The following is a 12949-nucleotide window of genomic DNA, read 5'->3' on the forward strand; positions in this document are numbered from 1 at the left end:
AAAAAAATTAATTGTTACGAAACTCAGAATTTCCTTATCGTCGCTTGAGTGTTAAAGTTAAAAAGTTGAACATGGAGATATTTCAAATTGCTGGGAATTGTATCTATAAGAAGAAGAAGTTAATGCTGAAAATCATGCAGATCTATTTATAAAGTTGTAATTATTTCCTTGAAAATTTCCCCAGGAAGGCAACAATGTATCTAACTCATGAACACATGTACATTAGTATTCGTGATTGATAAAGAACGCGACTTATCAGTAGGTTTATTGTTAACAGAAGATTCGTAGAGAAAACGTACTAGAACAGAAATCGACGTATCCGACGCTGTTTATCACTAAATATCGGCATTTATATGTATGCATGTCTCGTATCGATAAAGAAATGATCCTCGTTCTCGGAACAAGAGTTTGGTTTTATCCTATCTAGGAAATGTTATCCGTTTGCTAGATTATATTTGTACCTTTGAGGTTATCTTTTTTCATATTACTTGAATCGATATTCAGGAAGATCTTTATTGAATTGAGGTTATTCATTTAAATACAAACAAATAAAAATAATGCGTTCAATTGATGTCAAGTTTGTTGGTCGGCAGGATATTTAAAGTAATGCGACATCAGAATTTGATTCTAGATTATCACTAATTTAATAAAGAAATTTGAGAAAGACCATCGATAAAATATATTTATATATTTGTATTTTAATTTTGGATTTTAAATAGATTCAATTTCACTATATATGTAAAATTATGTCCAATTCGTATTTTCTGGGAAGATATTTCTAGACAAATGAGTAAAGTACATAGCAATCTGTACAGCTACGATAGGAGCTATCTATTCATAAGTCTGCTTGAAAGTGGATCATTTATTGTTCGTAGCTTGCAATTAGCTGTCTGGTTTGAACTAGGTCTACAGTGGAATTGTTTCGCTTGTGATTTTAGGCGAAAGAAAAATTTATTGTAATCTAACGGCATAATTTGAATTTTTTTAACAAATATATCGATTATATTTGTAAAAAATAGATATTTTTAGTCCTTTGGGATTTTAACATAGCTTAAATAGTCGTATTTGGCTAGAAATACTTGAGTAGAAAGTTAAAACACAGTTAGCTATGATAAATGACTTGTCGAAGAGATACGAAGCACTAACACAGCAAATAGAAAATGATAAACAGCTGGAGGATTATTTGGATAGTTAGGGAATGAAGATATCACATATATTTACAATGATCGGTGTGTATATAAACAGGTACATTTACGCATTATAAATAAACGTAGAATTTTATCTAGCGTGGATAACTCTTTCCGTTACTATCACATTAATATAATTTTTCGGAATAAATTTCGAAAGTAAAATGTTTCATTTTCTTCCTAATAGATTCGTTAAATTAATGGAGAACCATATTCACAGCCATCTGTGCTGTGTGCTAGGAAAAAGTTAGTGAGTATCAGAATATGTATAGTATCTTTTCTAAATTTTTGAATACGGTAAAAAGATCACCGATTTTTTGTTAAGTTAAGTTTCATTTATCTACAAATAAAATAATAAATGAAAATTCGTCGTGTTACAGATACCGATCTAAGCATGGGCGCTGGAGCAGCTGGAGGATCGGTTCTCAGCTTGCCAGGATCAGGGGTAGGTGGCGTGCTTTCGCAACACTGCGCGATCTGCGGTGATCGCGCAACTGGTAAACACTATGGCGCTGCTTCTTGCGACGGATGCAAGGGTTTTTTCCGGCGATCAGTCAGAAAGAACCATCTTTACACCTGCAGGTTGGTGAAATTCTTCTCCTTTCCTTCAAAATTAGATCTTGACCCAAGGCCGGTATAAATTTTTGGAGGCCTAGAACTACAATACAACTTCATTTTTTTTAACTTGTCGACAGACAAACAGTATGTTCGTTGAAGTTGATACGTATAGTTAAAATTCATGTAATAGAAGCATACTATATTTCCCCCCACTGTCTATTATTTTTCGTTCACATAATAGGAGCTCACATTTGAATAAGTGAATTCAATTAATCGAGCATTAATTATAATTCCAATAATTTTAGACATAAGATACTTACGTCATAAGACACAACAGAGGACCTCGCTTCATGGAAAAATGAGCGATTTATTTCACTTTTATGAAATATTTGAAATATTGCACTTGTAAAAAATCTCCATAACTTGTCTGTTTAGAAGTCCTATCTATGTTTAGAACTCAAATATCTTCGTTTATTTTTAAAAGCTGTATCTTCCATTTGAGAAATATCTATGACTAATGAAGTTTCGTGGTAATTGATAACATTTTCGAATGGGCTAATAATGAAAATTTGTTAGTCAGTAAATAAAATCAGTATCATTCTTGAAATATCATTTATGTTATATATAAATTGAAGTTTTTATTCTAATTTTTTTAAGCAAATTATTTTTTACTCTTAAATACGTATAATATAAGGAATTAACAAATTAACAAAATATTTTTAGAAATTAAGATGTTAATAACATTTAAAAATGATTTTAACAATTTAATTTTTAAATTTCGGTTAAGGTATAGATTTAATGGGAAATGTATTTTTAATAATTAATTGAAAGTATATTTGGAATTTCAGAACTTAGATGACTTGCACTTGAATTTTCAAAAATCAGGCTAATGAAAAATTAAAAATTGTCTGATAATTTTAATATTAGCAGTTTTTGATAAATGTTCTTACAATATTCTTATGTAATATTCGATGAAAATTGCTCATATTATCAACTAAACATTTTCGCTTATAATCATAAATGTTAATATCAATGATATATTGATGTAATGCTTCACTCTGTTACAAATTGCATATTTTTCAAATCATTGGTTGTAGTAAATATGTTAAGCATCAAATAAGATAAGATAAGTAGCTTTAAAATTATAAAATAGATACAAACCAAAATGTTATATAAGTTTGTTAAAGTTAGTTATAAATTTCGAAATTACTCATACTGTAATATATGATGAATGTGAAGTGAGATTATGTAATAATTGATTATGACATACATATATTCGACATATTAATGAATATTACTTGATTGCTTGATTGGTAAATTATACTATGTAAAATTATCATGAAAAGTTAATCCTCATTTGTAATCTTCAGTGTTTCAAAGTGAAACACGTAGCAAATTGTTTTTCTATTATAATTAATTCTCATTTTTCACATCTGTTAAAGAATACATCAACTTTAACAGTGAATAATTAATTCATGAATTCATTAAATGCTTAATTCTGTATTTCATATAATCCTAGATTAGTGAATTCTTTCTTCAAACTATTTTCTTATTTCTCCATATATTATACGGTATAGTTGCTATAGCATTTATAGATTTTATTATATATAATAAAATCCATAAATTATTGAAAATGTAATACTTTTTTTGTTGCAGATTTAGTAGAAATTGTGTAGTAGATAAGGACAAGAGGAATCAATGTAGGTACTGCAGATTAAGGAAATGTTTCAAGGCTGGCATGAAAAAGGAAGGTATGCGCAAAAATTCTAACATCATTTTAATAAATATTTTCATGTTCAATAAATATTCCGCGTCTCTTTCTATATGATCATTAAAAGTAAGAATGGGCAATTATATTATTAATATAATATAATATAATTGCCCATTCTTACTTTTAATGATTAATATAATTAATATATATAAATATAAATTAATATAAATAAATATAAATTAATATAAAAATAAATATAAAATTAATATAAATAAATATAAATTAATATAAAAATAAATATAAAATTAATATAAATAAATATAAAATATATATATATATAAATTAATATAATAATATATTATTAATATAATATAAATTAATATAAATTATAGCAAGCGATATACTTAATTAGGAAAAAGTTACTATTATTTGTAAGCTATTAGTAAGATTTTATACGACTTTGATATTATTTGTGAAAAATTATAATAGTCATCTAATCGCTTTATAGCCTTTTTAGGAGACTGGAAACTTACCTTGAATCATCAATTAAAAATTCATAGTTTCCACCTCTGTGGAATTATAAACTTGAATATAGAAGCTAATATTACCACTGAAGAAACTATTCAAATTCTTTACTTATCAAGTAATTTTTTTATCGTAATTAATTTAATTTAAATTAAATCGAATTAATTTAATTAATTAATTTAATTATTAAATTAATTTAAATCGAATTATGAGTAGCAAAAGTAACTTGAAGCTATAATCTAGTTTATATATATAATAAATGACGTTGCAAAAGTTCCAAAAAACTTAATAATACTTTTTTCTAATATTTGTAATAATTTCATCTGTCAAAAAATATTTTTTTTTATTTATAATACGACAAAAAAAAGAACGAAGTATACGTGATAAAATAAAAAAAAGAAAAAGAAAATGCAAGAAGCATTAGGCTTCTCAAGCAGTTAACTAATGACTCAAAGAAAATGTACCAGTATACAAAAGGGCTTGTAAGAATGAGTCAATTATGTACATTATAAGTCATCAGTGGAGTGAAATGAATTTGCTTATTTTGTTTCAGCCGTACAAAATGAAAGAGATCGGATAAGTTGTAGAAGGCCAAGCTATGAAGAACAAAGCAACAACGGAAGTGGACTTTCTGTTGTTTCTCTTCTTCAGGCGGAAATGCTTAGTAGACAAGTTGGTGCTGCTCTCGAGGTCAGTTTGTGTGAAATTTAAGCTTTATTTATTCTTTTGCTTCTTGGTTTTAATGAAACAAATTTAATGTGGTAATTTTAACATTAGAATATCGACCTGCTTAATGCAAATATCAAGGTAGATAAGCATCCGGTTACTTTTGTTCTTCAACGATAGATTATGATCTTCGCAGTATTAAAGTTGAAATTATTTAAATTTCGCGCCATTTGAGATGTAGAACGGTTATACATTGAGAGTAATAAATTATTATATTTTAATACCTACAATCTATATATTCTCTTAATGAGAAATAATTTATGTAATTAATAAACCTACAAAATGTATTTCAATATTATTCTATTCAATATACATAAATCGCGTAATGAGTAATTCGAGATTATGTTTAAACAGCTAGGCAGTCCGAACAGCGATATAGACCTGAGCACAAAACAAATAGCCAACATAAACGATGTTTGCGATAGTATGAAACAGCAGCTTCTTATCCTGGTCGAATGGGCCAAGTACATACCGGCTTTCAGCGAATTAACCCTTGATGATCAGGTAGCACTCCTGAGGGCACACGCGGGTGAACATCTTCTCCTAGGCGTTGCCAGGCGCAGTATGCAATTGCAAGATGTTCTTCTTCTTGGGAACAATTGTATCATAACCAAGAATTGTCCTGGTACGTTTCTCTATGATTCCTTCTTGGGTGGTGGTACACGGTTTTTTATGATTAATCCCTCGACGATTAAAATATTAGTAATAATAATATAAAAAGTTTGGTTTTGTCATCTAATAAAATATGTATGATTTTTTTATATTATGTTATACACATATTATACACATTACATTACTATGATTACTACTGTAAGATTGTAGTATAATGTTTCATATAATAAAAAAAAATCATATAATGTAATGAAAAATTTATAACAACAAACTTTGATTTCATATAAGTAATATTAAAGCATAAATAAGGAAAGCTATCATCAAGGGATTAAAAAAGGTTATATGGTCAAGCTTATATAAGTTTTTTTAAATAATCATATTATTTGTAGATTAACCCAAAATTATTAACAACAAAATTGACACTAACACAACTATCATTTAAAAACATTAATTTACTAACTACTGTAGTAGTAATATAGCTTTCAGCAATAGTTAAACAAAGAATGCATATTTAGTGAAAATATATATAAATTGGTTTAAATCAGATTATTTCATTTTTGACACATTGAATGATAAATTTGTTATAAATTTATGCTAAACTTGTTATTATTACTGGATCAAATATTTATTTTGCTCAAACAAGTCTATATAATACATACATATAATTATGAGAATACCCTATCAAAAATATAGTGACATATCTTAATGTTCTCCAAGACAATTATCAACTGTCCTTTCACTGTTACCAATATAACATAGGATCTGTAATACTAAATCTAACTGCATCTCTATATGTAATCTGATATAACTGTTCCTAATTGATAAAATAAATGCTCCTATTCATGCTTGAAGTATTCTCTATGTCATTTGAACAGTATATCATTCAATCACTAATGATTATGGACCTCATTAAACTATTTATAATACTGATTCGTTGAAATAAAATATCCTCGATGTTCACCTTGATTTACAGATTTAAATACCCATGAAAATTCATAAAATTATTATAAAAATTATAAATAAATATATCTCGGTCATCCCTAACACCCTCATGCGTATGTATAATAATTTAAATAATAGTTTGAATAAAAAGTAGTTGTGATAAATGTATAATAATTCACTATAGATCACATAATACGTAATATGAATTAGCACCAAAAAATTAAAAGAAACTTTTATGTATTTTGTTTGTAAAAAATTATCAAGTTTCAAGACAGAAAAGGAGGGAAATTTTTTGCCATGTGACCTTCTTAGCAATTGATTATCGCATCAAAATATATTTTTTCGTGACTACTCACGATAATCAGTTTGGCGGTATGAAACAACTGAAGGTATTATTATCCCGACATAATAAAGATATCGCAATATTCGATCCGTCGATGTCATCGACAGATAAGATTTCATTAGATTGCGAGTCTCGGAAGAGATAAGAATAAATCATATTTGTTTTAAAAAGTTGTCCGCAGACATAATAAGATATGTTTAAAATTATTTTATCAAAATTGAAATATTTTACGAAATTTGTACAATTTCGTTATAACTTTTATGTTAACTTTATTGTCAAAATAAAATGTAAATTGTTAATCTTGTATTTCTATTTCTACTTATAATTATTTGTTTCTTAAAAATTACATTTGTAATTATCTGCAAATTTTTATGAAAAATAGTATAAAAAGATATCTAAGATGTTATGGTTATTGCAAATTTGCGATAACATACTAATCCTGCTACTATATCTTTATCTGAGGTACTTTAAAATTATTTTCAATCAAATTGCCGAGCGAGTATCTTAATTTGTGTATTTGGACTTTTGCAATTCATTCTTTAAAGTATCGAAAACGTCGTTCTTATGATATAATGTTTGCAATTTATTTTATGATATTTAAATATATATGTCAAAAATTTAATTGCTTAATTTTAAATAGTGTTAATTAAGACTTCTATGATAGGTTTACTCAACTGCAATTACCAGCTAAACTAACATTTCTTTAATTTTTTTATTTGCAATCTTTTAGCTTACATGTAACCAAATATAAAATAATTATAAGTAAAAAGTAGAGCTTACTTGTGATTGATAAGTTTCTTAATTGTAATTCGTACTTGTTAAAATAGGTCTGGCATAACTATAGGAAAATATAGGTGAGAAAAATATAAACTATTGCATGATGAATCATCTCCCATACGTCACTAGATGTTAAGAATAAATATTTAATTTATTTTTATGTATTATTCTATTTCTGTTAAAGTTTTGTGGAAAATAATCGTGTACTTAACACTGGGATAATGTGACATTGAAATTGTTATGGTGAACCGAGACAATCGATACGTTAATTAATACAATTTATAGTGAACTATAAGATAGCATAAAAAATTATTTAATGTATAAAAAGTTATGTTTCCTAAAAGTAATTATTCAAACATATCTACAAAAAAAGCTGTTATTACATACAATTATTCAAAGTTTTCTTTTAATTGATCTATATTACATCAATTGTTACAATAGATTATTAGCGATTCAGTTCAAATTGTATATTAAATTTCCAATCTTTCTGTCCCATTAACATAAAACAAAATAATTAAAATAATTAAAATACCTCTCAAACCTCACTATTCCAACAACAAAGAAAAACTTCATTATTCTAATAATAAAAAAAAAAAAAAGATATTTCATAAATTTCATTCTTCAAAATAATTAGTTAAATATTTACAAAGCTATCGATAGTCTCGTTGAATAAATTGCACGAACAATATTTGGGGTAGTAGCTAGTAGAGACTGAGTCCGGTCTTCACGTTGCTAATTGCAGTAGCATGAGTGCAAAGAAAAAATAGGTTTGACGTATTGGTTATTGGGATGTCGTTGCTTTCCTTTAATACTTCACCAACTATAATCCGGGCTCAGTCAAATGGTAATAGGTGTCGATAGGAATGGTTTAACCGTGTTTATCAGTCATATCATTATCCGCAGAGGGCCGTAATCAGGATCTGGACATTAGTAAAGTTGGCATCAGGGTAATGGATGAATTGGTTAAGCCTTTGAACGAAGTACAGATCGACGATACGGAGTTTGCTTGCTTAAAGGCCATCGTCTTTTTCGATCCCAGTAAGTATTTCTTTGATTCAAATAATATAACCGTAGACTGAACTATTGTCCCTAAAATCATTGTTGTCCGGATCATATTCTTTTGAAATAAAATAAAACATGGTTTAATAAAAACAAATGCTTGTTTCATGTAATAAGTAAATGTAGTGATGTCTAAAAGTAACCGATTTAGGTAATAATTCTTTAGGATAACTTTGTTATTTTGAAGTTAGATTATAGTAAAATAAGTTTTTTATTTTTGGTTTAAGAAACTTGAATAACCTTAACTTCCTTTTAGTATATACTTGACATGCTTCTATTGTATTTTTGTTCTAAGAGTTTGAAGTTCTTCTATATAGTATAATATCTTTTTAATATTTTAGAAAGTACAAATTTGTTGATATACAGTTGCATCTAATACATTCGTATCTTATTATTTATATCATCTTCCATTCTCACTCATCCCTCGTTCACTTTCACTCACTTATTCCCTATTGAATCACCATTTGTCACCATTAACTCCTACTATAAATAAGTGAAACCCCTTATTACTTATAGTAACAAACAAAACGTTTATTATGCATATTATAAACAAATCTTTTAATATATTTAAATCAATTTCTTATGAAGTCTTAAGAAATAAAAGCTTCTTTCGATCACGGTTATTCTTGGTTCAAGATAATCTTTGATAATATGCTATTGATTATGTCAAGTTGAAGAACAACGTAGAATTTGCGTGTCATTCGGCGAAGATTTGCCGGCACGCGAGAACGATTGTCTCAATGAGATTTAATTGATGATCGGCGCGGTCACCGTCGCTATGCCGAAATGGATTGCAAGCAATGCACACATGCTCTGCTTTTTAATATGTGTAAATATATGTATAATAAAAGTCAGACGAAAATATAAAATAAAATTTGTTCATCCGGGCTGAGTTACTTTGATATGCAATATGTATATTTATTATATAAAACTTTAGATTAATAATTGGTTGAAAAAATCTGATTTTCACTAATATCATTTTAATCCAAATAATCACAAATAATCCAAAATCTTTCTGTTTACAGATGCAAAAGGCCTAAGTGAACCACAGCGAATCAAGCAACTGCGTTATCAAATTCAGATTAACTTGGAGGATTACATAAGTGACCGACAATATGATAGTCGTGGTCGTTTCGGTGAGATCCTTCTGACTTTACCAGCTCTACAATCCATTTCTTGGCAAATGATCGAACAAATCCAGTTTGTCAGACTGTTTGGAGTCGCACACATTGACAACTTACTGCAGGAGATGCTCTTAGGTGGTGCAACAGCAGAGATCAACGGTGTTGCAACTCCAATACCAATTTCAAACGCTCCTGGTAGTTATGTGAGCAGCAACGAGAGTCCTAGCAGTCCTTTGACACCAACAAATATGGCTCCATTAAGTCCTCAGGATCATATGTTGAGTAGTGGAAGTCCTGTAATGATCCTGAGGGATCTTACACCTATTTCGAATCAAGAAGACGTGACTAGTGTAACGGGATTCAGGATGTTTAAACAAGAACCCAGCCTTGAAACTGAATCAACCTTTTAATGATATTAAAAGACGTTAAAGTTTAAAGATTCTGACGCATTGATTAACAAAATGCATAATTACTGACACATCAACTCTATAAACGTTAAATATCTATAGAGAAACTTAAAATATTATGAAAGGATGCAGAAGGACTTTTGAGATCAAATTTAAATGATTAAACTTTATTGGTAAGAGTTAATGTATTCATTTTCTTGGATTTTTGGAACAAGAGTGCATTCTACGAGAGTTTGTAGTCTGCTTGAACTTCTGAAATTTTTCACATGAAACATATTGCAATATAATGCCAGAAGTTGTTTCTTAAAACAAATTCTTTAACCAAAAAGAAAATGATTGCAGAGTTATCAAAAAACAAGAAAGAATTTAGTTTGTGTGTCATAAAACTTCCTTTGGATGATTAATTTTCAAATGTTTAAATTGGAGACAAATATTGAGGATACATTAAAACAAATTCACAAATTTTAAGATGGATGGAAAAGGAAAGATTCCACATAATCTATAAAACATAAAATTTTTTAAAATGACATTATTCGTTTTATTACTTCTCAACTTTTTGTGATTTGAGTGAATCAAACGAACTCGTTGAAGATATTTGAAGATGATACATAAGATGGAGGACTGCTTTCAAACATTTTTAAAGATCTCGAAACATACGATAAGATTTTCGAAAAGGTATCGGGATTCTTAAGAGATCCCAAAAACAAGAATGGATTTCTAAAAATCGTTATCAACTTTGCGACAAGAAACTCAGATTTTTTAACGATCTCTAGTGATCTTTTTGAACAATTTTTAAATGCTAATGATAAACCTTATTAGATTTACAAATAAACAAACAGAACATTTTTTTATTCACACGCTACGTTTATAAATACATTTGCTATTTTTTAAAATGGTGCAACTTTTTTAAAAAACGTTTTACCAAACTTCTCGCATTCATATTCATCAGTTTTGTTTGTAGTTTAAGAACACTTTTTAGAACTAGATTAAGGAATATCAGAAGTGTTACCAAATTTCTGATTATTGAGTAAAAGTCGCGCTCAATCAATTGCTCAATTACTCATTTTAATCATCGTAATCATAAGGTTCAATCAAAATCAGTCGATATTTAATAATAAAATACTTTTGTTACTTGGAACTAAATATATAATGACATTAATTTACTTCTTATTGCATAATATTTAATAATCGTATTTCATAAATATCATCGGAAGTAAACAAATCTTTGACTTAAGGCAAAAAGGAAGAAAAGAAAGACATGGCGTTTATAGAAAATTGTATAATTTTCTCTGTTAGAGAGGAACAATCTTTCTTTAGATTTATTATTTTATCATGAGCTATGCTTCATCAATGTTCTCTATTTTTAATTTCGTCAGAAGATCTTTGGTTTAATTGGATCTTGTTATGTACGATTACATAAATGCAATCATAAATCTTCCGTGTTATATTCATAGTACGTAAGCGTATAGTTATTTATACAAAGGGTTTATTAATTATATTATTTATAATATATTCCTACCAGAGAATATTTTTGTTACCACAATAAAATATCTTGTTATTCTTGTTATATAGAATATGCATTGTATTATACGTACATGTTAATTATGATGATGATTATTTTTATAAATGCTTTTATAAATTAAACGTACGTTACATTCTTCTAAAAAGAATATCGGACAATATCGACCATCTCTTTCTTACACATCGATATCTATAGGAGTGTGTGCAACAAGATTTTAAATATTGTACATAGTATTTTATAAGGACAAGTTATGTTTGTATACATATTAATTTTTATCTAATGAAGTCATCTTAATGTCATTTACAAAGATCAGGGTACAAACATGTAATTATCATTTCAAAATCTATACTTTCTAGGAAATGTGCCAATATAAAATATATGACTTTCATAATAAATTCATTTTAATTACATTTATAATTTTATTACAATGACAAGGTTTTTTGTTTTTACCAGTCAAATAAAAGATTTTAGACTTAATAAATACTTTCATTTTAATATCATGCTCATTCGTTTAACACATAAAAGATATTTTTAGTCTAGATACTTCTTAATATACATAACAAATTATTTAATATTAAAACCTAAAATCGTTTTTAATCATTCTCTTTATATAAAAAATTTCAATTTTTTATTTTAAAATACCTATTATTTAAACAACAAAAGTAATATGTCATACATTTACAATAATTTGAAATTTTGTCAAGAAATTTATTCAAGATAATTCTTTTGTATTATTTTGAAAAAGTTTATTAGGAAATATTTGTAACTTGTTAGGTTCTAATGTTAAATAACTTTCAAATTGAATTAAAACGTTATCTCTACATGCAGTGCATAAAATGTTTAATAAAGAATTGTAAATATAAAAATATTTATTTGAAATGAATGAAATATTCAAACTATCAATAGGCGCCAGTCTCTTCATTTTTGAAATATAATAACAATTATTTTTAAAAGTTTTATAGAAATTATTTTTGTTCTTGTGTTATTATGTATTAATGCTTTAATTAACTGACAATACAACTGATACTGTTACTCAAAAACAGTAAATTAAAAACATGTAAATTAACTCAAAACTTTATTTTTTTCAATCAACTAAAAATATTAATAAAATATTGGAGTTTATATAAGAAGGCAATATGAATATTTTTGTGAATTTTTTCCACTATTTAAAAATGTTTCGCGTGGTTTTGTGCACAATAAATGACATTCCACATAAAAAATCAAAACTAATTAGCAAGTAGTTAGCACCTCTCTCAACGAAGAGAGGTGCACTCGCCATTGCAATGCAATTTTTTTTTAGCGAAGGAGTACGCGTACTTTTGTTAATGTCCTGTACATTTGGAGTACGATTTGTTTTTCATTTTCACCAGAACTGTTTACCAAATTTATTGTAAAATTACGAGTAAAAAATTTTGTAGAATTTGAAAATTGATGTTATTCGAAATTATTATAAACA

At 27.3% G+C, this 12949-nt stretch overlaps 1 protein-coding gene across 5 annotated transcripts in view; it reads left to right on the forward strand.

Annotated features, from left to right (window-relative positions):
• LOC132914530 (hepatocyte nuclear factor 4-gamma) overlaps nt 1–11903 on the forward strand; it is a 50251-nt gene extending 38348 nt beyond the window's left edge. For 4 of the 5 annotated variants that reach the window (XM_060973723.1, XM_060973724.1, XM_060973726.1 and 1 more), the window contains 6 exons: nt 1568–1769; nt 3402–3496; nt 4535–4671; nt 5062–5332; nt 8267–8419; nt 9466–11903. In XM_060973723.1, coding sequence (XP_060829706.1) covers nt 1568–1769; nt 3402–3496; nt 4535–4671; nt 5062–5332; nt 8267–8419; nt 9466–9974 — 1367 coding nt within the window. In that variant the 3' untranslated portion in view covers nt 9975–11903. The remainder of the gene's footprint in view (nt 1–1567; nt 1770–3401; nt 3497–4534; nt 4672–5061; nt 5333–8266; nt 8420–9465) is intronic. The other variant, XM_060973725.1, reaches the window with a different exon arrangement.
• The last annotated feature ends 1046 nt before the right edge of the window (nt 11904–12949 follow it).

The sequence above is a fragment of the Bombus pascuorum genome, chromosome 15, assembly GCF_905332965.1.
Source record: "Bombus pascuorum chromosome 15, iyBomPasc1.1, whole genome shotgun sequence".
Taxonomy (NCBI): Eukaryota; Metazoa; Arthropoda; class Insecta; order Hymenoptera; family Apidae; genus Bombus; species Bombus pascuorum.